The sequence below is a fragment of the Clupea harengus genome, chromosome 25, assembly GCF_900700415.2.
Source record: "Clupea harengus chromosome 25, Ch_v2.0.2, whole genome shotgun sequence".
Classification (NCBI taxonomy): Eukaryota; Metazoa; Chordata; class Actinopteri; order Clupeiformes; family Clupeidae; genus Clupea; species Clupea harengus.
In genome coordinates this window covers 7,677,305-7,704,342 of record NC_045176.1, presented here as the reverse complement: position 1 = coordinate 7,704,342, position 27,038 = coordinate 7,677,305, and the positions used below count along the sequence as shown (strand labels likewise).

The following is a 27,038-nucleotide window of genomic DNA, read 5'->3' as shown; positions in this document are numbered from 1 at the left end:
GGTGTTGAGACGAGGAAGATCAGCTGGAGAGAAGTTTGGGTCATGGACGCTAACTGCAGTAAATGTATCGCTGAAGCCACTTATGATGTCCTCCCAACTCCGCAGAACCTCAGTCAGTGGGTGGCAGAACCTCAGTCAGTGGGTGGCTAAAACAGAAACTGCAAGTTGTGTTTTGGTGTTGGCTCATTGAAATATATATATATATATTTTAAACTAGCCTGACCAGAGTCGCTACATGTGGAGACATAATCCGGTTTTAAAATCATTTGGGTGTTTGTTTGAGAATAAATGAGCCAGTTAACGACAGGGACAGTAGGCTTTCTTTTGTGCGAGAAGGGCAGAAAAGTGGACACCAGGCACGTACAAACAGTACTGGCAAATGGGGTAAAGCATGGGACTGGAGATTCCTGGCTGATGTCGGTAGACAACTTCAAGTTCTACTGTATTGTTTTGACTGCTATGAGACCAGACATGGTGTTGTATTCTGAGTGTTAGCACATTGTTTTCTTTTTATTGAGTTAACAATTCCCTTTGAAGATGCGATTGAGGAAGCCTTTAAAAGAAGAAGCTGAAATATGGGGAACTGGTAATGGAAGTGGGGCAACAAGGTTGGCAAGCACACACAAGGCCAATGGAGGTTTTAGAGGCTTTGTAGCTACGTCAATCACCACACTTTCATTGGACTTTGTTGTCTGTGGCTACAGCGAGCCATCGCCTGTGTCAGAGGCACTCGCAGACTACTTGGGGTCTTCTATGAACCTGAGTTAAAATGGCATGTGCATACAGTATGTAGTGATTTACTGTACATTTGAGTAATCTCTTCACAATCTTACCGAACAGAATGTACTTCTATCTCAGACAAGACACCATCCTCTAATACAATAGTTATCAGTGGGGGTACAACTGTGTGTGTGTGTGTGTGTGTGTGTGTGTGTGTGTGTGTGTGTGTGTGTGTGTGTGTGTGTGTGTGTGTGTGTGTATGTGTGTGGAGAGAGAGACAGACAGACAGAGAAGGGCAAGGCTCTCTTGGAAAGGCTCTGGTCCTTGTCAGGCAGCAGGTCTATGTGATGAGTCAATGGCAGATTACAGGGCACATCCAGCCAAATCAAACACTTGGCCAGGTTAGCGCAGTCTCTTTGGGCATTATGCACAAAGAGTTCAGCCCTAACATCATGTGGAATATGTTCAGAGGGAACTTAGATTAAGTTAGGGCCAGCACTCAGTCATGACACACTGGACAAGAGCACTGGTTTCAATAGCAACAGGTAAAGTGCCCATACAAGGGGCCAAACAGCCTGGAGTCTCTCAGAATTTACTTAAGTTCTTCTTGGCTCTTTGAACATTTTATATGCTTTAGATTACTCTTTTGGCTGTTGTGTTGATCTCTAGTGTCCATTTATAGCATAGTATTCAGGCCTACCGCACAGTCCTACCAGTTTCAGTGCTACAGTTTTCAACTTGCATTTTTAATGGCCCATTAGGTAGGGATTTGAAAGACCGAAAAATAAACAGAACCTCTCCGCAATCTGGCTTCAACTCAAAACATCGCCACAGAGTTAATGGTCTCCCTTCTTGATCAAATGGAAAATGGCTAAAAATAAGCCCAGGCTATCGCAGATCCATTCTATCACCGTGGCCTGTGGAGAAAGAGTCATGTTTGTTTACTGGAGATCAGTGAAAATAAATAAATAAGCACAGCTGCATGTGAAAATGAACTGGGTCCCTGCAGGAAGCTGGCGGTGTCCTGCCGGCTCTGCTGGGGGCCCGGCTCACTCTGCTCCGTCAGGGACAGCACCATGGGAATGACTGCACTGAGGCCAGGCTCACTCTGCTCCATCACTCTGCTCCGTCAGGGACAACACCATGGGAATGACTGCACTGAGGCCAGGCTCACTCTGCTCCATCTCTCTGCTCCGTCAGGGACAGCACCATGGGAATGACTGCACTGAGGCCAGGCTCACTCTGCTCCGTCAGGGACAGCACCATGGGAATGACTGCACTGAGGCCCGGCTCACTCTGCTCAATACGGGACAACACCATGGGAATGACTGCACTGAGGCCAGGCTCACTCTGCTCCGTCAGGGACAACACCATGGGAATGACTGCACTGAGGCCCGGCTCACTCTGCTCCATCAGGGACAACACCATGGGAATGACTGCACTGAGGCCAGGCTCACTCTGCTCCGTCAGGGACAACACCATGGGAATGACTGCACTGAGGCCAGGAGCGCCGGAGCGCCGTCCCGGGAGGCAGTTATGGAATGGAGGGCTGTGAGAGGGTGTTGACATGTGTAGACCTTTTCTGCACAGTTTGTCTACCTGTGGTCGCAAGATTTATGTAACATCGTAAAATCTGTGGATTTAGGGTTTGGGGGATAGATTATCACCATTTGTTTTGAAAAACAGTTTTGGCTGTAATCCTAACAAGGCCAGTAGTTTTACTATATATCATGTAAGTGACAGCAACAAGCCTTGTGTTTATTTAGGGAATCAAATGCCAATTGCTTTTCATTCCCATTGACCTCTGCAGCTAGTACTGGCTCTTCCTGTCAGTGTTATTTTGTTCCCCCTTGATGACTGTGACTTTTAAAACTCTTAAAGTTCAGCCAAACTTTGAAAAGGCCATTTGAAAAGGTGTCAGTCGTAACTGACCCACAACAAATGGCCCTAATAATGTTGCAGCCTTAATAATGTCGACTGCAGCTTGCAGGCATCAGTATCAACACTCACACCCAGAGGGCAACATTACCTTTTTGCCAAGGGATCATTGAATTACACCTCTGTTGATACCACGAGCAGTAATTTAGTTAGCAAGAAGCATATGCCTAGAATTGCCCCCACTCCTCCCTTCAGTACTCCCCAGACATGAACCAATATGTAGTGCAGGAGAGATTATTTGAGTAAATGTATACTGATCATTCAATTTATGCAACATAATCCTCATTTGGAGCAATATGGTGAGCGATGGATGGCTGACCTGACGTCTCATACGACTCTCCTCTCTCACTCCCATTATCATGTCTCTCTTGGGACAAACAAAAAGCCTCTCTTGTCTGTATTTATGTTTTCGCCTTGACAGTGTTATTAACTCCTGCTGTGATTTACAATTGCAGGAATTGAAGGCTGAAATCTCCCACGGCCGGATATGCCTCTTTCATACAAAAACTCCCCATGTACAGGGAAGTGGAGCTGATATAAATAGGATGTTGGATTTTGTGCTAGATACTGTAACAGAATTATTATGGGACAATGGATAATGGAAAAATGCTCTCAAGTGTGAAGAACAAATGTTATATTGAGGAGCAAAGCTTGCAAGCAGATTGATCCAGCTGGTGCATTTTTATCATATGTCCTGTTCAAAATGTTAACTTTTACACATGTGAAACATCAGTCTTTCATGCCATTTGGAAATGGTAGATAAGTACACAAGGAATCCGATCACACCTACATTAAAGCAACTGTACGCAACAATTTGTCACTTTTTTTAAACGTGTTTATAGTTAGCTAGTACTTGTATCATCTGGTATCATCTCATTTTTATGGTGTATGGCTATGTGAAGGACAGATAAACACACCTGTCGCTCTAACTAGAGACCTAGGCTATGCATGTCTGTTATTTTATATGGAACTTGGCGTCTGAAATAAAGATTTATATATATATATATACAGTATATGCACTATGCAATTCTGTGGTTAAGGTTGGATCACCTAAGAAATCTAAGACAAACATTCATAGCATAACATCAGCAACTTCATGCTAAAACACACACGTTAACATCTTAGCAAGTCAACTGTGCTGTTAGTGTTTGTAAGGTTTTTGCATGCATGTTGGATAGTGGGCTAGTTTTTGACCAAAACTCCTTAGTGGCCCATGCCTTCAAAGACAATTACACTTGAGCTCACATTTTTTTTTGCTCTATGCTCATCAAACAACACATCAGCACTACAGATGTACTGTCTTGGAAGATGAAAGGAAACGGCCTTCTTGTCTCATTTATAGAATGATTAGATGCATTAGGAGACATGTTACTGCTTTACATCAGACAGAGAGGTCAGAGGCTCTGTACCAAGGCTGACTGAGTGAGACAGCATGAATCCAGCGTAGTTGTATGCTTGTAACATTCTTGTGAGAATATGTACCATGGCATCTCTCATGGTCTCACTGTGTACTGGACACGTCAGGAGTGTTTGTGTGTCCTGTGCCCAGCAGCATTCACTGAGTCACACACAGGGGGACAAGCGAGTCTCCCAAGGCTGTCTGCCTGTGACTCTAAAGCAGAATGCCAGTACGTTTACCAGAAATGCTATGTTTTGGTTGGTAAGGCAATAAATGAGTCATGTACCGTACTTGAGGATGTCGAGGACAGGGAGCAGAATCAACTGGGGAATCTGGGCAGCATTATTGATTCACTGGAGACAACGTTTACTAGCCCTTGACATCAGCTGACGTAGGGCTGAGCTTCCTCTGGTATATGTCCATGTGCACCGTGTCCAATATGGTCATGTGTAAAACAAGGCCTGGAGACAGGCCATGACTAAATCACATCCCGTAACTCTGAGAGTCTCACCTCTCAGTACAAAGTCGTCTGTACTGAACAGGTAATTCATTGGAAAAACACCTCACAGATAGAGGCACCAAAGAATGAATCGCAACAGTGGTCTCTTACAAATCTGTGTCCCCTTCCCTCTGCGGTGCCGTGCCAATTTACCACTTAAGAATATGAATTAAAGAAATGGAGGGGGAACATTCAAACATGTTGAAATCTAGAATAGAATATCTAACTAGATGAATAATGAGGATATATAATAAGATATATGTCTGAGGAGGGAGAAAAAGAAGACACAGGAACAGTTAATACTCACTTAATATTGGTTTAATGATCCACATAGTCAAAGAAATTACATAAAACGTGCAGATAATTGCACAACATCAGTAATTTTATTTTGGAATAACAAATGTTTTGTATCAAAACATTTCTCCTATTACTGATATTTAGCATACGGTAATTAAGTCTTTGGCAAATGTTAATGTTTATGTACTATGAGGGGAAAATCAACATAATGCCTGTTCCCTAGAGGAGAACATAACATTCTCATTCTGTTCCTTTCCCTCTGTCTTACTCTCGCTTTCTCTCTATTTGCCATCTCCCCCCTCCCCCCCCCGTCTCTCCCCGTCTCTCCCCCCGTCTCTCCCCCAGACCCTCTCCTCATGCTCCCTGTCTCTGTCTCTGTCCCCCCACTCTCTCTCTCTCTCTCTCTCACTCTCTCTCTCTCTCTCTCTCACTCTCTCTCTCTCTATCTATCTCTCTCTCTCTCTCTCTCTCTATTTCTCTCTCTCAACCCTCTCACTCTCTCTCTCTCTCTCTCTCTCTCACTCTCTCTCTCACTCTCTCTCTCTCTCTCTCTCTCTCTCTCTCACTCTCTCTCTCTCTCTCTCTCTCTCTATTTCTCTCACTCTCTCTCTCTCTCTCTCTCTCTCTCTCTCTATATCTCTCTCTCTCTCTCTCTCTATTTCTCTCTCTCAACCCTCTCTCTGACTCTCAGCAGATTTGACCAATAGGCTCAGCCCACCCCCCTCCGTGGGGCCTCGAGGATATAAGAATGGTATGATGAGGGCACGTAGCCAAGAGGATGCAGTCATACGACGGAGCTGACAGATACGCGCTTCACTTGGGCTCCATTTCAGTCAAGTGTGTGTACAGTAATATCTTAATAGTGTAACATCACATCAGGAGACAGTATTGACTGATACTGGCAGAGATTTGAGGTGTGTTTTGAAGGGAGACCAGATACTTCATACCACTTAATTGGTGGGAACTACTCAAGAAAATGGAGAGAGAGATAATGTGATATCAAGTAAATGATAAATAATGTCTGTGTTGGGTACCTGCTCGGTTTGGGTTGAACAGCTTCTGCACATATACAACTTATTCGGGATTTCTTGTCAGAGTGCTCTGCTTTTGTGAGCCGTGTTTCCGTGTGCAGTTTTCCAGGTAAGGACTACCAGTACTTTCTTGTAGACGGACAAGTTTATCACTGTTTTAGGTTCTTTGAATGTTTTACCAGTTTTACCTTTTTCAGAATGTTATTCATTACAATACAGTGAATAAAATGTATTTGAGGTCATTGATGAGAAATAGTCGACTACACCAGACAGATCGCCTGAAACTTTGATTTTATTTCCTTAATAGGTCAACAACTATCTATGCCTGTTTAAAGTAGCAGATATACTGTAAGCCAGTGAGCCAGTATACCAATTTAAATGTCTATTTTATGGCAGATGGAATACATGCTGTGATATTCAGTGGCTTTGTGTGAATGGTCATCTCTCCAGCTTGTTAGTGCTGCTGTTTTGGTTGATATCACTATGCCAGAGGACACTCAGTGCTTTAGGTCATGGATCTCAACAGCTGCACCAGAAACTGCCTCATACTGCATCCTCGATTGCGTGTTTTGTTGCGACATCTTAGTGAGGCTCAGTGAGACTTTTTCCCTGACCTGACCTGACCTGCCCTTCGAATATAACATTCTTTAAAAGGCTTTGGTCCTACTGTCAGGTCATACTGAAAATGACATAATGGCATGTGAAGTGATTGAGAAAATGATATCAAAGAAACCTATCGGCACTCCGTAATAAACAGTCTATCCGACAGAATATCTGAGATTCTGAAGCTGTATTGGAGGGAGGATGAGCTCCAAGACAAACAGCAGCCATAAGAGAATAGTAATGAAAGTTGGCCGAGAACAATTCACTTCATGCACTTCATTGAAAATGTGAAAGCATTCGTTGTACAATATCAGTAACTGTTAAGTATCTAATATGCAGAGATTTATTAGATATTTGCATTGGTAGTTTTCAGATCTGCAGTATGATTTTTTTTTCCTCACAGGAAGCTAGTCGGCTCAGCTCTCTGGTCTTACTGACCTAGGCCCAAGGGTCTATTTAAAGAGCTGCACACAAAATGGAGAACTCTACAAATGGAAAAAACTCAAACGAACTTGCGCTCATATGCAACATGACGGGCACTCACACCTTCATCTCCGCTTTCATCCCAGTTGTGTACAGTTGTAACTTTGTCATTGGCATCGTGGGCAACAGCATGGTGGTGGCTGTAATCCACTACTACATGAAGATGAAGACTGTGGCTAACATATTTGTGTTGAACCTGGCCGTGTCTGATCTCACGTTCCTCATCACTCTGCCCATGTGGGCCACCGTCACAGCCATGGGCTACCACTGGCCCTTCGGCAGCTTCTTGTGCAAGGCCACGGCCGCCCTGGTCTCCTTTAACCTCTACACCAGCGTCTTCTTCCTCACCGCACTTAGCATCGACCGCTACCTGGCCATTGTGAGCCCAGTGGAATCCCGCCGCTACCGCACGGTGCGCTACGCCCAGATGACGTGCATCCTGGTCTGGACGGTGTCGCTCCTGCTCAGCCTCCCCACCGCCCTCACGCGCAGCACCATCCCCATCAAGGGCACCAACATCACCGTCTGCGCCATCCCCGGCGACGAATCCGACCGGTGGCTGGTGCCCCTCAGCCTAATGAAGAGTGTCCTGGGGTTCGTCGTCCCACTCGTCATCATCCTCACCTGCTACTGCCTGATTGGCCGGGCGCTGCAGGGGCCAAAATGCATCCAGGGGAGCAACAGGTGCCACGGCGACGAGGTGCTCTACATGCTGGCGGCGGCCGTGCTGGCCTTCTTCCTCTGCTGGGCCCCTCACCAGGTCTTCAACCTCATGTACTTGCTGCTGCATCTCAATGTGATCAGCGACTGCCACACTCTGGATGTCATCGACACGGCCATGCCGTTCACCATCTGCATCGCCTACTTCAACACCTGCGTCAACCCCATCCTGTACGGCTTCGTGGGGAAGAACTTCCGCCGGAGCCTCCTGAGGCTGCTGAGGTGCGCCGAGGCCCGTCCGGTCGCCTCCCACCCCAGCCTGTCCACCAAGATGAGCACCCTCTCCTACCGCGCCTCTGACAGTCTACTTCTCACAGCTGGCAAAACATCCTCTCTGACCCGAAATGAACACTGCGGGGTGAAGAAATAACAGGCTGCAGGAAAGAACAAAGCACCATGCAGCTCCAACACAGGAATGGATCACTTGAAAAAAACAATGTTTGTGCTTCAAATCTCTCACACTGTTGTTTTGGTGTGCTGGAAGATTTTTTATGTTAAGGCACATTTAAGGACTGCAAAAAGGGACAGATATGCATATTTTGTCTTATGTTTTACTTAAGCATCCAGAAAAACAAAACTGCACTGCATTTGAGAACTGTAAAAGTGTAATAAGTCTAAATCTCTTATGTCCACCCAGGGGTTTGAAAAAATACATACAGTGCGAAATTCTTTCAGTGATTTTGTGAACTATTTACACTGTCTTTTTCTGTTGATTTGTTTGTGAAGTGACCCGTGTAATAGCATTTCCCAAAGGTATAGGCAAGCTCGATAGGCAAGTCAGCGATGAAAAAGAATAACTATCATTAAGAAAAGGAAAGGGCTTCATTTGCTGCATCATGTTACAACCCTACGGCTGTAATCACATGTATTTATGACATAGATTGCTTAATTATTGGTATTGCTGCCCGTTCTGTGCTTTGTAATTCAATGTGATTCAGGTGGTTGCACTAGTGATTGCAAAGAGAAAAAAATTCAACTACGTCCAAACGAAATAAAGCATGTGTTGCCAGAGTTGTTTAATGTGTGTACAGCATTTTAAAAATACATTATTGAGCTCAGTTTTATCCGATTTGATCACTCCCTGTATGATAGCTGATGTGAGGCCAACTGTCTTAAAACATACAGTATATGCACAACTCTTTGACTACTGGCTTCCTATGCTTATTCTGAAGTATGTTCTCTTCTCTCCATCGTGAGAAACCTGCACTGTTTAAGGATATCTCTATATCAGTCAATTTTATCTTCTATCCATCTATCTATCCATCCATCCATCCATCCATCCACCCTGTTTTTCCACTAGACACACAATTACCATCACAAACATTTCCTTTCTAAAAACAAACACACATAATTCAATCTAACTAATCCCCCCCAGCTTTCCTTGGCCATTTCCTGATGAGAATTAATGACACGTCTTTAGTGAAGGCATTTCCAGCTTGGACTGTTGTAAGATGTCACTGATTTAGTAAACATATGTGTTGTGGGAACCACTGTGACAAAATGCCTGCCTTATACTTGGGATCATTGAATAGCTGTACATCAGGTAAAAACGTTAAAACGGAATGACAGTCAATCACAAATGAGGTTTAAATTACTCCATGCTGACGGTGATAAAATGTCATTACGGTTCAACATCCTAATAAAATGTTAATGTACTCAGATTTCTGTGTTTTGTCTAAAAACATTCAGTGATGGTATGTGTGGTTAGTGCGTCATTTCCTGTTTAATTATCTCTGGAAAATCTGTGTGTCTATATATATAAATAAAGTTTGATTTGATTAAAGTTTGATATGTGGCAAAATTATAATACACATTTGGCATCCTTGAGCACTGTTTGCAAACATAATCTATTGTTGTTAGCACTTGGCTCAATATGACAAGTATAATGATGTGTAATCACTGAACAGTATAAGTAATGTGCATTGTGGGGTTGTAGATTAGGTTGTATATATTCCAGTGTATGGGTAACACACGTCAAAGCTATATGTTTAAGATTCATAAGGTGATCATTAAAAAAATCCCATTTTAAATGATGAACAGTCCCATTGCTTAGATTAGTGGGTCTTTAGTTAAGATGCAAGACTCGTACGCTATGCAAATGATTCTAATGGTGATAGTAAAGTATTGCTACTATGTATGCTCATCTGAGTTATCATAACAAGCATGTAGGCCTGTTCAGGGTGTTCAGCGGCGAAACAGGAAGTGAAACTCACTGCAGCATTTGTCAGGTGCTGATCAGTGTTATCACCGCTGGGGGGCAGTTTACTATCGTCATTTAATGATCCAAAGAAGACATTTGCATATTGCCAGTGTAGAAATGATTAGGATGTCTTGCCAAGATTGTTCGAAGTCCATTATGACCTGGTCAATTTGTCCAAGCTAACAACGAGCCTAAACAAAAATCACCAGTTCTCTCATATTACAACCTATGGGCTTACCGGAAGGAGGGATTTACACGGCCTAATTCATAAAAGTATTATTACCCATTAGCGACCACAACAAACATGTGCATGACTTAACTAGTATAGACAAACACGATGCAGTTTAGAACACCTAGTTTTGGGTAACGAAGGAAGTTGGGACATTTTGTGGGCGTGTGTTGTTAATGGTCATGTGACCTATTTAACACCGACAGCAAGGCTAGTGTTCAAAAACCCTTTTGCCTGCGAGACGCTCCCCCTCATTGCTCAGTTCACTGGTCCCCCGAAGTCCTGCGTCTGATAAAGGAATCATGGCAGGTACGTGCGAAATCTCATATGGTGTATGCTATGTTTTTTTAAAAGCAGCTCGTCTTTTTGTCAGTTTACGACGGTGTAACTTCAAATATTTACACACCAGTGGATCCGCACAAATCAACATTTAATGTTTTGCACCGGCTACATTTAAAGATCAGAGACCGATTTAATTCGCATGGGCTGCCTGGTAAGGGGACACCGTGTGCTTTGCAGGAATAGTACGAGATGTCACAGTTATGTTGAAATTGGCGACATGCACCGGCCTACTCGTTAACTACGCACTCTATTTTATTCGTATTGGTATTCCTATGCGGCTCTTTATTTTACAACAAACGTAGTGAATAAAGTGAATTAATCGGACAGGATGTCACCACTGGCAGGATTTCAAACTGAAGTTAGCCACTGCTCTGTAAGCGAGCACGAGTTTCGCCGTAGGCTTGCACCGAGCGCGTAGGCTCTACTGCATTCAGTAGCTTGCAGAACCCGAAACACCCCGGTCAGGTTCAACACGTTTCAGCCATATGAAAGAAACAGGCATGGCTATGTCGCAGTATCTCTATGGTCGAGCTGTAATCCAGGAAGAAAGTGCATGATGGCATGATCGGTACAAATGTGTCGCAAATTTGTTACAAATGTTTTTCATTCCGCAGACCAGGCATTTGTAACACTTGCCACCAACGACAATTATGCCAAAGGGGCAATGGTGCTCGGCCAGTCGTTAAGAAACCACAAAACATCAAGAAAGTTGGTCGTTCTAATTGGCCCACATGTTGCTGAGCCCACCAGGTATGTTCCCAGATATCGTCTTTTTTTAAACAACATAATTGTTGCACACTAATTTGCCCCAGCTCACAATTTGTTTTAGGTCCAGCTCAGAAAGTGAGAAGACTTTAAAAATCTAGTCAGGAGAGATGTTGCTGCAGATTAAAAAAAAAAAAAAAAATCTGTGCTGTCAGTGTGATGCTGTAGCCTGTGATGCACTATCGATCAGAATCGACAAGTCTGTGGTTTTAATTGCTCCTCTCTCCCCTGACAGAGCTGTGCTGCATAAGCTCTATGATGAGGTGGTGCTGGTTGACGTGCTGGACAGCGGGGACACGGCCAACCTGGCCCTCATGAAGAGGCCTGAACTGGGCATCACCTTCACAAAACTGCACTGCTGGAAACTCACACAGTACACCAAATGCGTGTTCATGGATGCAGACACACTGGTCAGTGCTGCTAGTAAAATCACATACGCTTCTTGGAGAGAGCATTGAAAGGTTGCTTCTTTCCAGCTATGGTTGACATACTGCCATTGCACCCAACATGCATAGCATGTGCAGTACTATATGCGCTGTAGGTGTGAGGAGGTGGACATGACTGTTCTTTCTTATTCCCAGGTTTTGGCAAATATAGACGAGCTATTTGAGCGGGAGGAGTTGTCTGCTGCACCAGACCCTGGCTGGCCAGACTGCTTCAACTCTGGGGTGTTTGTGTACCGCCCCTCCATGGACACCTACGGGAAACTCCTGGCGCACTGTGAGGAGAAAGGCAGCTTTGATGGTAGGTACCTGAAAGTAAAATAACATGGAATTCACTAGAAGTTAAAATTAAAACCAAAGATGTAGTTGCCAAGTCTTATTTTACTCAGACAAATTCAGACACACTCCATGCCTGTCTTGATATAAGTTTTCCAGCAATACCTGACACTCATGTGCCCAAGTTGACCGCACCAAGAATTATGAACATATTGCATGTTAGTCTCTCTTTTACTGATGAACGTGTTTTGAGGTCCCGGGTGGATCATTTCTTGCAGTTGCAACCGTAGTCGACTCCCTGAAAGAATATTCTTTTCACATTCTTTTAAATCTGAGGTTAGATAATCCTTCAGAAATTTCAGAAAGGTTTGGAATACACAAAACGGAGAGTTTGTGGTTGCATATTTGTCACAAGTAGAGTTTTGCCTTAAATATGTGGTTCTCCCCCTGACGTGGGCTTTACAGAGGAACATTTCTTCGTTCCAGCTAAAACGAGCTCGCTGCTTAGAATAAATAATGCCTGTTAGTGTCTGCGTTCTGTCTTAAAAAATCTACAGTAATACTTTTGCCACCATTACGAGCATGTTCTTCAGCCGTTTTGGTGAGCAAACACAAGTAGCTCTGTGTTTAGGGTGTAGAGTTATTTTAGTGGGGCTCTGTGGTGTAGACTAACCCTAAGCTCGACTGGGTGGTTTGAACTGGCTGTCTCACACACATCTCTATGTACTGCTGCTTTCTGAAGTGTTCAGGTGAACTACATCCGTAGCTGGACTAGTTAAAAGGTTAGCGAGTGCACAGCACTGGCCATGTATCGTAATGCCGTTTTACCATAAAGATTTTGCTCAGGGGCCTCAAGGTGTTGCGTTATCTGATTGGGCAGGATAACACTTAAACTGACATTTGCCCTATAGACCCTTAACAATGCTGCAGACTATTTCACAGATTATCTTCATATTTATGACATTACCTGTATTATATGTTATTTTCTTGCATTTTCACGTGTTTTGTATTTACCATTATACGAGTTACTTTATTTCACTTTGGTAAAGTCTTGCTAGGGTTTGGTGTAGATAACCAGTTGTCAGTCGAGTTATGCTGTTTTTTCATTGGTCTTCTCAAAATTGCCCAGACTTGTTGAAGAGGCAGTGGGAACACCCAGACTCTGCGGTTCCACGTGGGTGCAGGCAGGCAGGCAGGCAGGCAGGCAGGCGTGTCTCTGTCGCAACATCACACATACTCTTGTCTAAAGTTTAAAGGGACACTGTTGCCAAATCAGTCTTATCTATTTGTGTGTCAATGTATAGATGGCTTGGGGGTGGGGCGGCTGTGTTGATAGATTTAGCATTTTGTGTGAATGGTTTATATCTGAGCAACTAGAGCCATGTTTGTGAAGTCAAACATGAGGACACACATACACTACCAGTAGTCAGCAGGTATATATATATATATATATATATATATATATATATGTATATATGTATATGTATATGTATATGTATGTATGTATGTATGTATGTATGTTACATTGGAAGTGTTTCTGTGGCCTCTACACGCCGCTGCTCTGCCATGGTGCTAGCTGAGGTCAACGAGGTGAACGGGGGCTGGGTTAGTGCTGAAATACTTCCCGTATGATGACTCCTTTGTCGTTTACAGTATTGCAAGTTTGAAAACCAGTAAAAGCAACCAGGGATTACGCAAAGCAACCTCCTGTGTAACTGACATGAATGTTGGAATGGGTCCAGTCTGGCTATGGATTAATTAACCTTATCCCTTTCTTTTTTATCTCAAAGCTTACATGTGTTACTTTGTTGACTCATCAGTCCTTACAGGATAAAGGGGATTGTGCTAAAACTGATTAGTTCACTGATAATCTAATTATAAGACTTGATGTGACTCCTCTTTGATCATGTCAGGTAGCTAATAGATAGTGAAACACAAAGGTTGACACCTCTCAGAAATATTTAACCAAAATTGAGTGGCTTTTAACATTGTCTAATGCTAAATGTTTCTGGTCAAGAAATAATCCAAGTGTATGAGACCCCACCATGAACAAGCCTTTACATTGTCTCCCTCTTCACAGGTGGGGATCAAGGAGTACTCAACAGCTACTACAGCGGCTGGCCAACAGAAGATATATCCAAGCACCTTCCCTTCATCTACAACCTCAGCAGCATTGCCATTTATTCCTATCTCCCGGCATTTAAACAGTAAGTGTCACAACATCACATACACCACAGTTTATGATCTTGGCATCTCTTTCAGATATGACATCTCTGATCATCTTTCTCAGTTTTTAGTACTTGTTAAATTCTGCAAGTCTCAGATATCTGGCCAGGGGCCTTGTTGCCCAGCAGCCTGTCCTTTGTTTTGAATGTAGAGTTTATGCAGGGAGCTCTGTGAAAGAAATGTTTCTTTTTAATTATTATCATGATGGGTTTTAGTTTGATATTAGTTAGTTAGTTAAATGGAGGACTAAGCTCTTTCCATTGTTCTGTGAAAGGAAGTTTGAAACTGTGGGAAGAGAAGCTTGGAATTCAGACTGTCATGAAATGTTTAGGTTAAGACTGATTTATTGGTCTAAGACCCATAGTCAGGGTTTTTGGGGGTCTTAGGTAAACATTCTTGTGTTTTGGAACCAGGCATGGGAAGACAGAGCCATGGGTGTGTCATTGTCTTTGTTCTGTGAGATTTTCTTAATAAATGGTCAGGCAAGTTACTCAAGGGGCAGTGTATGTGGGGACAGCGTTCTGAAACCACTACTCTCCTCTGGGCCAGAGTAAATGTCTGTTACTTGATTTTATTCTTGGTTGTGTGTGTCTTAATAACTGAGGTTTAAATACAGTCCTTATACAAAGGGTGAAATAATTCCCTGACAAGCTCTCCCCTTGTAGTTCAGCCTCATTACCTGTACATTGACTTGTAGGATTACAAACTCTTATCTGGCCATATCCTTCGGCGTGATGCATGACCCATGTTGGGTCTCGGTGGTGTCGGGGTGCTTTCATGTTTCATGGGTGAATCAGGTTAAGGTCACATGGTGACATGTTCACACAGCGACGTTCTGTAACTGGAGATGGGGGTGGGGGTGAAAATCCCCTCTGTTCATGCCCTTCTACCTCAACATCCACTCCGCAGATACCAGGCTCCTAAAATAGCAGGGTTTATTTTAAGACTGTTATGGTTGGTCTAAATGTCCTTTTGAACAGGGCAGGCCAGCGGTTGTATTTTCTACCAATGGCGAAGCTAAAGCTAAAGCTAGGTCCCTTGTCAATGAGGCACTGTAGTAGAGTGTTAATCACTGTGATGATTATATGATTAGTCATAGTATAACAAACAATGGCACACAGGGTGTCCCAGGTCTGACTACTATAATATCATCATATCACTTTGTCAGCACATAACCCAGTACATACAGTATTGAACTATGTAACAGTGAACTACAACCAGCTGTTTTCCCTCTCTCTCTCCCCCTCCCCTTTCTAGGTATGGGCATGAAGCCAAAGTAGTTCACTTCCTTGGCAAAGTAAAACCATGGAACTACTCCTATGACGCCAAGAACCAATCTGTTAAGGGACACTCCCAGGACCCTTCTACTCTGCACCCCAACTACCTGTTGCAGTGGTGGCAGCTGTTTTCCACGTCGGTGTTGGCCCTGATGAAGGCGGAGTATGGCAGCCAGCCCTTCCACTCTGGATGTGAAGCAGGGGTGAGTAGGCACTAGGACCGCTCGTTTTCTAACGTGGGCCATCTGTCCACAGTGTTCGTCACAAAAGCATTTTAACCCACGAAACATGAATGCAATCCTTCAAATACATTTTTGGAAGAAGGTGGTATTTGTAAGTGCGTTTTAAAACTGAGACATACTGACTGGCATAGTAGATGTTTCGTCAGAGTGGGTTTGGCTCAATGTCATTGTTTCCTGTTGCAGGAAGAAGCCGGTGAAGTGACCTCAAAGGCACAGGCGTCGCAGTCTCCCGCTCCCCCTCAGATATCCTCTCAAGAACGCAAACAGAAGTGGGAACAAGGCCAAGCAGACTACATGGGAATGGACTCATTTGAAAACATTGAGAAAAAGCTTGACTCCTTCCTGAAGTAGAGGATGCGGACGGACTCGGTTGTCTACGGATTCCATCTTAGAGCATGGCATGATGGAGGATTCCACCAGCCTGGGGGCGAAAGAGCTCAAGTTCCAGTATTAGAAATGTGTGAGATCCATGCTTCCCCATCTCCCTGTCCTTCTGTTGGGTGTTTTTTAACCTTAAGTAGACACAAAAGCCTAATAAAAATGGACTAAAACCTTCCTGCCATGTTCATATTGGCTCTACACGACTATGCAGGTCTCGTCAACTAACTGATTAGACTTAATCCCAGACCTCACTTCTCACACTGTGATGTACAATTGAATCCAGCATCAGATAACCTTTAACCCATGATTGTCAGAGAGAAATGTAACTCCTCTGTTCTAACATCCACAGCAGGGCCTTGTGAATTGACACTCCACAACTAGTTGTTTGCGTTAGCATTTATTCACTCCAGTGGTCTAAGAGCATATATTGACACTGAGTATGTATGTCTTCATAATGTAGCCATTTTATACACGGTGTGCATGATTAAAACCCACTGGCTCTCAGAAGAGGTCATAGACTGACAAAACCTAGCTTTTTTTTTTTTTCCCCTAAAAGGTGATGTCAGACTTTTTCCATGTTTTGCAGCTGCCTTAACTTGGTACGGTTTACAAGGGAGCCACTGTGCTGCTCCTGCCTCCTCAATACCCTCAAGTTGTCCTTAACACCACGCAGTCACCTCCTAGGCCTTAACCCACCTCACACGCCCCCCTCCACCACTCCCTCCAGTGTACAGGTTAAGGCAGTGTCTTCTCTGTCTGTCACCGTTCAGTGCTTGGTTGTCTTTACTGTAACTCTTTTGTGGTAATGACTGTTCAGTTATGTAACCCATCTCCTGTAACTAAGCCCTGCAATCTGCAAGTTCTGAAATAAAAGACAAGCAATGACTGAGCCGCTCGTGGTGTATCACCCTTGTGCTTTTATTTTGGGTATGAAAAGGGCCTGTTTTTGTATTTGAACTGAAACATTTCTGTAGTAAACTGGCCAAAATGATATCAGTATGAAAAGTTTCAAAAATATGACAGGGGTCAAACCTGAACATAGGAATTAACAACATGGAAATATTTGATGCTGTTCGTGTCCTTTCATATCAGTGCTCCAGTCACTGTTGCGACCCAAAAATCACAACTCCATCAGGGCCCTGATTTCCTCTATGCGTGACTGCCTCTTCTCCTGGCCGGTTCTGGCACCAAATGCCTTCTCCACCAGGTCCTGCTTCTTCTTCTGGATCTTCACCATGTTCTCCTCCACAGAGTCCTTCACAATGAACTTTCAGAAAAAAGAAAAGACAGTAATTCAGAAAGGGACACTTAAACTGAAAATAAAACCACAACTCAGATGTTTTCGAAATCTAAACTTGCTTTGTTATGGAGTTGTTTAAAAACCAGTGTCGATGTAAATGTAGTAAAAACTAAAGGTTTTGACATTGTGTGCCTGTATATCACCTTGGTGATGACAACATCCCTCTTCTGGCCAAGCCGGTGACACCTGTCAACACATTGGTCCTCTGCTGCCGGGTTCCAAGCCTGGAACAGGGGAGAAAGAGAGACAAAGACACACACAGCTCAGCACAGGAATGCTGGGGTTTGATGACTAACAGTGTTTTCAGTGTATTGGAGCCAGTAACCCTGAGAAATGTCAATTCCCAGAAATCCATCCATTCCCTGTCATTCCCTGTCCAAATGATCACCTAGGAACGTCAACAACTTAAAGCACAACTTGCCACTTTATTTTTTTATTTTTTTTTATGAGCCACTACTTTTGGCATCATAATTTTGATGGAATATGGTCATGTGAAGAACTGATAAACACAGCTGTAAGCTCTATGTACTTCTCTGGTTCAGGTCGGAACTACCTGCGAATACATAGGAAAAGCCTTCACAGCATGACATTGCTGACAATATTGTCAAAAGACGCCAGTTAGCATGTTAACAAGCTTTTATCAGTGCCAGCTGGACTGTTGGTGGTGTCTGCAAGGTTTCTGCATGATTCTAGCTAGGTAGCTCGCTAGTTTTAGTCCAACTCTATAATGCTTCTTTAAAATGACAATGACAATGGGATGTGTGATGAGAACCTTTATCGCCACCTTATGGTGAAGAGGAGAACTACTTGAGATAAGGACTAAGACATCTGACTCCTTTTAAAACAGAACAAGGAGAAAAAAAAATTCACTTAGAAATGTACCATATTTTTAAATAACACACCATTGTAGAACAGATTGAAGGGTTTTAAAACAGGGCTGTATTAACATCTTGATAAAGAATTAAGCTGTCTTTAGGGAAGAGGTAAGGCCAAAAAGCATTTTGTTTTTTCCACATAAAGAAACATTTCCTCATTTCACACTCACTGGATCCATTAAGAAGACGTGAGAGGCAGCGGTCAGGTTGAGGCCCACGCCGCCAGCCTTGAGTGACAGCAGCATGATCGAGGGGCTGCCGGGAGAGGAATCCTGAAACTCCTGGATGGCCTTGGCTCGGTTCTTCTGGTTCATGGAGCCATCCAGTCGTGTGAAAGTAAAACCGTGCTCCCTGTAGCAGAGGGGTCAAAGGTCAACATAACTAGGGACTCCTTCCCTCCTTTCATGACAGGGGAGATCACAGTCCTACACACACACACACACACACACACACACACACACACACACACACACACACACACACACACACACACACACACACACACACACACACACACACACACACACACACACACACACACACACACACACACACACATATTTTAGGCACTCAAGGACTGACTTTCACCATCATCTGAAGCAAAAATAAATAAATCACACTGCACCTCAGAGGCACCTCCAGCAGGGTGAGAAACCTGGTGAACTGTGACACCACCAGGCTTTTGATGCTGCCGTCTTCACTGCGCAGGGCCAACAGACTGCTCATCAGGGCCGTCACCTGCAGGGGGGACATCCAACCACAGCTGGTCTTTACAACCGGGGCAAATGACTAGAGATGTCACCTGTCAGCAGAAGCACATTACTGACATGGCATAGCATGGACACTGTAGCCTAACCTTTGAGCTGGACCTCCACTTGTCTTTGCTATCGGCCGAGAAAGAGTCCTCCTCATCTCCTGGGTACTCTACCAGCTCCCGGGTCTTGATCTGGGCTCGGCATAGTGGACACTTGGCATGCTCCTGTGACACAGAGGAAACCAGAGGTGTGACTCTCCAGACTCGCTAAGCCTCACCCCAAGAGAAGCAAGGCATTTACTGGCGGGTCAAGAGAGGTAAAAGTTTCCTGATTTGAAGGAAAATACATAATGCTGGTTCCTGGTTCAAGAATAGGGCGTTCACATTATTTAATTGATTCACAAATACCGGCGCATACTTTTGTGCAAAGTGTCTTACCGGGACACTTGGTGCCCACATCACAAAGAAGGCCCATCACGGCTGAATCAGTGTGTGTGTACACACACACTTTGATAAGGGAGATGAACCCACGACTCGGATTGATGACAAAGTGCTCACCTGCTCAGAGCGGATGACCTCGCAGATGCAGGGGCGGCAGAAGACGTGGGCGCAGTAGGTGATGACGGGCTGCCGCAGTGACTCCAGGCAGATGGCGCACTCCTCGTCCGAGCCACAGCCCAACACCAGCCTGGATTAAACACCAAAACCGCATTAAACGTCACCGGTGTACCACACACAGGGTCACGAGTCAGCAAACTCAAATGCTGTAACCACAGATTCCCCGCAGCGTAGGGGGAACGTGTAGGAACATGTTAGAACCAGCGGGAACAGTATGAACGTGTGAGGTGTACTAGCGGCAGGGGGAGGGGGGGGGGGGGGGGGGGGTCGCACCTGATCTTGCTGACGAGGCGCTCACGTAGCTCACTGGGCGTGGACGGCTCGCCTGCCACATACACAGACAGACACACAAACAGCACTTTAATGTCAACCTCAGCGGCCGGTGATTACAGCCCGCCAAACACAGGTGCACGGCCAGCAGACGGCAACGCAAGCCGGTGTGAAATTAAATTTGCTACGTGTAATTAGATTTGGTGATGCTTGAAGGTTATGACGAGATCAGATACACCAGAGGTTAGGCGAACACTGAAGTATTAATTTACACATGCACCTGCATGGATCTTTCTGGAAGTATATTACGCAGCAAAAATTATTTCAAAAATTCATTCTCAGCCCTAACAGAGATCTTGGGATGTCCAAAACTTGAATGACAGCACTACGGTGGCCATGTTATTCTCACCTGCTCCGGCGTAAGACCCCAGCAGCCCAGGATGACAACAGAGCTGCCGCAGTCGAACCAGAATGGCCAACACATCTGCATAGTTAGTCAGGACGGTTCCTTGTTTGACATACCTGCAAGAGTATAGGGTCTCAAAACAACCCAACATAAAATGAAAAAAAAAAATCTACTCATCAGTATCCCCAAGGTCTCATATGCTTATGTCCTTATATGGGGCGACAGTGGTACAGAGGTAGAGAAGTCGTTTAGTAATCAGAAGGTTGCTAGTTCGATTCCCTGTTGAAGCGTCCTTGAGCAAGACACTGAACCCCTAATTGCTCCTGATGTGCAGTGTGCCATCAGTGTAAATGTAAAAAATGTGTATACATCCTTGTAAGTCGCTTTGGATAAAAGCGTCTGCTAAATGACTAAATGTAAATGTAAATGTCCTTAAAAAAATACCGTGCGATGACGTTCCTGCCCTCCATCTTGGCGAGGTCGTACTCCTGCCTCTCCTCCTCAGACAGGGCCACGTGCTCGACGAACACCGTCCTCTCCGGCAGCTCCACCACTTGCCTGCCCCCTGCTTTGCTGGTTTTGGTGCGCCGCAAGGTGATCCCCTTAACCAGCGCCTGCAGGTTCCTAATCATGACAGACATGGCTTTTTTTTAACCGAATGTCTTGCCCTTTCCTGGAAATGAAACTGTAATGTGTCAGCGTGTTTTGTTTCCCGGGCGGACTCTGAGTACGTACTGCAGCCCCTCACTGTCTCCTTGTGTGACGGGCCTCTGGATGACACGGTTCCACCACTCCTTCACATCGAACGGCTTCAGCCTCAGGAAGGACAGGAGCATCCACAGGTCTTTCAGGGAGTTCTGGATGGGGGTGCCTGTCCGTCACACACACACACACGCACAGAGAGAGAGAAACAGAGAGCTGGTCATGCTCAAAGATCTTTACGCCGCACCGTATTCCGTCTATCCATTTCTTTCTCTATGATTCGCTGTCACATGCGGTCTCATCACACATTTCTCTCTCTCTCTTACACACACACACACACACACACACACACACACACACACACACACACACACACACACACACACACACACACACACACACACACACACACACACACACACACACACACACACACACACACACACACAGTCTGCCTCTCTCACCTGACAGGATCCATCTCCTCTCTGAGGTGAGGTCCAGTACAGCCTTGCTCTGGAGGGCGTTGGGGTTTCTGATGATGTGACCCTCGTCCAGCACCACCCGTAACCAGCTCACCTTGTGAAGAGGGCTGCTGGCCTTGTTCTGCATTAGCAGATAGAACCAGGAAATAAGTTGGGTTCATGCAGTGCAGAGTTGCCAAAATACTATATGATTTGCTTATCAGAAAAAAAATATATTATTCTTATTTCTACAGTTGATGACCAATGTGTAAATGTCAAACGATGGTCAAACAGTCATACCAACCAGCCAGTGGCTCTATTGAAATCGTACTCCTGCATTACACTCACACCAAAGTCTGAAGCCAGAACGTTATAGGTGGAGAGAACCACATCCTGTCCAGCCAGGAAGTGTGAGTCACGGCAGCGTTCAGCACCATAGTACAGGTACACATTCAGCTTCACATCCATTCGCACGTGCTGCTCAAACTGGTCCTAAAAGGAGCAGAGAGTGAATCGATTAATATGGATAACATACAGCCAGCCTAGGAGGGGTATTTTATCACTCTGGAGGAGTCCATTTTGTGATAGTGAAGGTCTGGCTTTACATTATTGCAGCTATTAAGCAACCAACACTATTAAGCAACCAAGTTATCAATATCAATAACATTGACTTGATTATTTTATTCCTTGTAAAACACAAGCTTATTCACCTCTACTCTAGTCCTTGAGAACTGTCCATCTACCAGGGTGTCTGCCTGTGGCAACACATATTGGTTGCTTGAGGCAATAACAACAGATGCATAGGAGTGGTGCTGCAAACGTTTCAATCAACAGATCAGAATCGTGTGATTATTATGTCCATGACTATATAACTCTATGTTAGGGGTTAGGGGTGAATTAGGGGTGGGAATTGCCACAGAGGTGACGATACGATACTATCACAATGTTTGGGCCACAATAGAGTATTATTTTCTACACTACATTTTATGTATTGCATATTCGATTTTGCAATACATTGTGATTTATTTCTCCCATATATTACGTTTCGTATACTGCAGCCATCTTGGCGCGGTACATTTTTTCTCAACTCTGACTTGACATAAGTGACGCAAGAGAAGGTCTTGTAATGTTATTAGAGTCGATACTTGGCACTGCTGTATCGTGATAATATAGTGCCAATAGAAATATTGCGATACTACACTGTGTTGATGACTGACTATGACTATGACTTTCTCCTTTTCCAGCCAGGCTTGCACACACATACCAGCCAGTTGCTGAGCACAGACAGGGGACAAAGGATCAGCGTTGCTCTGGCACTGGAGCTGCCACTGCTCTCTGATGGCAGGCTGTCGACCCCTGCAAAAAAGGAATAAGGACGTAACTATCGAAACTACAATGTGCATAGTTCAATACACATAATAAACTAATTTTAGTATTTACCTGAGCTCTTCTTCTTTGCTTTTTTCTTCTTGGAGGTGCCTTCCGAGGTGAAGCCTCCCATTGCTGCCGCAAAGCCCAGATCATCTATTAAAACAGCTTTGCCTAGATGTGAACACATGAAATCAGTACCCATTCAGAGATGGTTTTATTTTTGAAGACCAAATAATATGATCAGTTATGACACTTCTTCCACATCAAATGCAAAAGCAAAACAGCGCTCCTACCTTTGCTGGTGGAAGCATTTTCTTTCTTGGTTGTCTTGGCTGCAGGGGGAAAGAAGAGTCAGGAAAATACCTCAAATGCCACAACGCCTCATGTGAAAGGATGTGGTTGGAACTCTTACCCTTCTTCTTTGGAACACTCGTCTCCCCTCCAGTTTGCTCTGCATCAACGCCTTTAACAGTGGTGGTTTCTTCATGTGGTCTTTGAAAGCAAACAATCAGAGGCTTCTGCATCTGTGACTGTTTTTCATTCACTTAGTGTTAAGTAGACGCAGTATACAAGCTACCACTGTTCGGGAAATGTTTCACTTTAGAAAAATGTAAAAGAACAATCTTAATTTTTTACCTTTTCGATTGCAATGCCTTTGACTGTGCCTCTGATGTTTCACTCTTCTCTAGGGGCAAGGGTTTTCCATTATGGAAATTGGAAACAATCAGTGCAATGGTGGTGAGGGTTTTCCCCTGAGATGGACATTTCAAGTCCCAGAAAAAACACACGATCAGGGAACACTGATTATACACCAGTGAATCTGCAATCATTAAATCATTCTGCAATCAATATGTCTTCTGGTTCATCTATTCACTGACCAGTCCCATGTCGTCGGCCAGGATGCCACCGCGGACTCGATCAGGCCTTTCCCTCACGGCGAAGTTGGTGAGAACATTGACGTACAGGCCACTCTTTTGTTCCCAGAAGGGGGGCAAATCGTTGCTGTTTTCCCGCGAGGTCATCCAGTGGAGGGCCTGCTTCTGATGGGGGAGCAGTGGAGTATGAACCGCCTGCGGAGACACAGCCCAGGTGAGACACAGCCCAGGTGAGACACAGCCCAGGTTAGACGCAGCCCAGGTGAGACGTTCAGCACCCTGACCTGAATACAGTTCATGGCAGTTGATTATTCAGAGCGCTGTGATTTCAAATGGAATGCTTCTCACCTCAGCAGGCTCCATCTCTCGAGTCTTGTCTTCCATCAGGTCATCAAACAGTTTGTCAAAGGCACTCTTCAGCTAGAAAAAGAGATAAAAGTGACCACAGGCACAACAATTTATAGGCAATTCCTTTTTCATCAGCAAAGGCTTGGTTAAAGCTAGGTTCACATCAGCAGAACAGCCAGCTACACCAACCACACCTGACAACCAACCAGCAACCACACTCATTTCCTGAGTGTTTATTATTGTAAAGTTACCTGTTCAGTTGTCAAAGGAATGGAGTTCAGTCTCTTGGGAGCTGCAGGTCCTTGGGATGCCTTAACACCTACAAACAAAAACGACCTCACAATAAAAAAGATTGTTTTGAAAATATTTATTTTAAATACATTTCATTATTTTAAACATACCTGATCCAGGGCCAAGCTTGTAACTATGGCGACTAAGTAGATTTAAGACAGTATTCTTGTTCTCCTCTTTGCCCCAGAAGGAGAGTATCACTGGCATTGAAAACTTATTTGTTTCTCCATAGGGTACTACCCTGAGAAAAAAGAAAAATATGTTTGAATTTTTAGCAGACAAGGAGTTGAAATTGCCCTCATCAGTCAGAACAATTATAAGTGCCCCAATTGAACTTAAACCTACCCTTCAATCTTAGCCAGGTTGCCATCAATGATAGGGGCCATTGCAGCTGCAAGCTCTTTTTTCATATGTCCCACCTGGCTTCCATACACATTCGCCACCATTACTGCATTTCGGTCATATGGATTTTGAGGCTCTCTGACCAGAGACACCATCTCTCCTCTGTTGACCTGGGTTGGAAAACACATTTCACTGTCACTGCAAGTCACTGGCAAAGCTGCTTATCGCAACTTTAAACCACAGTACTAGAAGATATTTTGAGGCTTTTTAAACTTATTGTTTTTACCTTCCTCCTTGAGATGAAAAAAAAATCAAATGTTGATACAGCTGACAGCTTCAGATTTGATTTAATCTTATTTCGTCTTAGGTATAGTATACACTCTTTTAATAACTTTATAGCAACCTAAGAATAAGATATAAATAGATGTTTAAGACAAGGTAAACTGCCTTTTCTATTGTGTCCTCACAGGAACATTTGCCACAATATCCTCAACCTATGGGCACAACATATAATCTTACCATCATAAAACATAACAGTCTTATGTTCTTTATGGATGTGGATCTGAATGGATGTGGATTACATCCATCCATTCAAAACTGGTTGTAAAATATATTTCTGCACTCCAGGGTAGTCTGTCCTTTAGACTTAAAATGCTGTTTTCAACTATACCATCACTTCACCTTAAGAGTTGAACAGAGCATACCTGTGTAGTTGGACTTACCACCCCTGTGTAATATCGCAGACCCACCACGGTGCCTTGAATATTCCCGAAGAGGACATTTGCTTCGTTTTCCAGGTCTTGGATTGCTGATACATCTTCTGATGAATTCCGTATTGCCTGGGACAGCGTTATTGTCTCCGTGTGGTCAACATTCAGGAAATCTATAAAGGTTAATCCTTGTCCTCCAAATCGTCTGACATTAGACTGCATGTTGCTATTGGCTCTGCATGAAGAATTACAACAATAAGTCTTCACATACAGTCTGAAACTGAGAGAAGTAGCTAGCATGCAACGTTGAGATGACAGCACGTTAACACCATGAGATTACTATTAATTGGTTTTATCTCGATTTCTCCACCAACATAGAAGCATTTAGAAGAATTGGCAGGGCAATGAATTACCATCTCTACGAACGTTTAACCAGACAAATTAGACAATTTCCAAATAAAAAAGGTCCCAATTTTTTGGATCAGCTATAAAGGCCAACGAATGAAAAAGCTGCTATACCCGAAAAAGTAGCAGTAGTAGTAATGATGGTCGTGGGGCAGCAGCAACCTCTTGCTAATCAGCTGCTTACCTTGTTTTAATCTGCTGAAACAGCGTCAGAGATGCAGAGAGCTTTTCAGTTGACAGCACACCTACGAACACCAGTTATGTTTATGTCGACGTAATGAAGCTTATAATAAAAGTTATAGAAATTATCTGGTACAACTCTTGTCATTTAGCATGATATGTATGCTTTGTTTTGACGATAGAACACATGATTACCCGCCTTCCGCTTTGAGTAGCCAATCAGAAGATGACTTTATTCCCCCTTGGTTGCCAGATTTGCACTTGCTCACTCATATCCGAACGTGCATAACAGCAGAGAATCAACATTGCATCATTTGTCTCTCTACAGTCACGTTACTAAAACCGGCGTTACTGGTTTGCTTTCTATCCGCGGTTTTAGATAACTAATTTTAACATTATTTGGTATGGAAGCATTCTACTATGGAGATTACACGAGCCCCCTATATCTGGGTATGCTTTGAAGCTCTCTCACCCACTACCCCAAGGATGATATAGGCTACTAGCCTATCTGTTAGCTGTGCTTTACTCTTTAAAGAAGTTTGCTCAGACTCGTTTGGACCACAGGATGGCTGCTTAGCTAAGGAACGTTTAGCACATGGGATATATTAGGCTATATCAATGGATGGTATATAGACTAAATGAGGGGTGTTGTTGAACGTATATCAACATGCCCTCCGTTTAAAATTGACGAGATGTGTATGGTTTCATAGCTGACAAGAGTGACTGTATCTGTATTAGGAATAGCATTTTGATTTGTATCAGTTTGCCCTACCTGCCTACACAAAGGGTAGGGGAAACGGAGGCAGCCCAGGACAGGAACGGGCAGAAGGACAGGGACATGTAAAGACCACCCGCTTTATCATGACCCAGAAGACACTGTACCCATACATCTATTGTAATACTAGAAAAGATGAAGAGAGAAAATAGGCTGAACAGAATAGTCCAGAAAATTGTCCTCCAGACATAAAGCTCACCAACGTTTATTGCGTAACATATTGTGATTAGCTGGGCCTACCTAGCATGGTCGATGCAAAAGATAGAGGGGTGTTTGTCAGGAAA

General features: G+C 44.0%; 3 protein-coding genes across 3 annotated transcripts; 2 read left to right on the top strand and 1 right to left on the bottom strand.

Annotated features, from left to right (window-relative positions):
- The first annotated feature begins 5,495 nt into the window (after positions 1 to 5,495).
- On the top strand, positions 5,496 to 8,497 carry agtr1a (angiotensin II receptor, type 1a). The gene is made up of 2 exons (XM_031563019.2): positions 5,496 to 5,993; positions 6,891 to 8,497. Exon 2 carries the CDS (start codon positions 6,963 to 6,965, stop codon positions 8,058 to 8,060), a length of 1,098 nt encoding a protein of 365 aa, XP_031418879.1. The 5' UTR covers positions 5,496 to 5,993; positions 6,891 to 6,962; the 3' UTR covers positions 8,061 to 8,497.
- Positions 8,498 to 10,289: 1,792 nt separating this feature from the next.
- On the top strand, positions 10,290 to 16,960 carry gyg1a (glycogenin 1a). Its single transcript, XM_012827906.3, has 7 exons — positions 10,290 to 10,428; positions 11,076 to 11,211; positions 11,462 to 11,636; positions 11,808 to 11,970; positions 14,026 to 14,152; positions 15,429 to 15,651; positions 15,874 to 16,960. Exons 1-7 carry the CDS (start codon positions 10,422 to 10,424, stop codon positions 16,039 to 16,041), a joined length of 999 nt encoding a protein of 332 aa, XP_012683360.1. The 5' UTR covers positions 10,290 to 10,421; the 3' UTR covers positions 16,042 to 16,960.
- Position 16,961: 1 nt separating this feature from the next.
- hltf (helicase-like transcription factor) lies at positions 16,962 to 26,417 on the bottom strand. Its single transcript, XM_031563018.2, has 24 exons — positions 25,984 to 26,417; positions 25,407 to 25,629; positions 24,688 to 24,854; positions 24,453 to 24,583; positions 24,303 to 24,370; positions 24,052 to 24,123; positions 23,707 to 23,898; positions 23,465 to 23,580; positions 23,241 to 23,320; positions 23,122 to 23,160; positions 22,898 to 22,999; positions 22,722 to 22,813; positions 21,806 to 21,949; positions 21,461 to 21,599; positions 21,030 to 21,165; positions 20,739 to 20,918; positions 20,298 to 20,410; positions 19,892 to 19,943; positions 19,559 to 19,688; positions 19,103 to 19,225; positions 18,872 to 18,984; positions 18,417 to 18,597; positions 17,515 to 17,595; positions 16,962 to 17,338 (listed from the first exon to the last, which is right to left on the bottom strand). Exons 2-24 carry the CDS (start codon positions 25,614 to 25,616, stop codon positions 17,192 to 17,194), a joined length of 2,808 nt encoding a protein of 935 aa, XP_031418878.1. The 5' UTR covers positions 25,617 to 25,629; positions 25,984 to 26,417; the 3' UTR covers positions 16,962 to 17,191.
- Between the last annotated feature and the right edge of the window lie 621 nt (positions 26,418 to 27,038).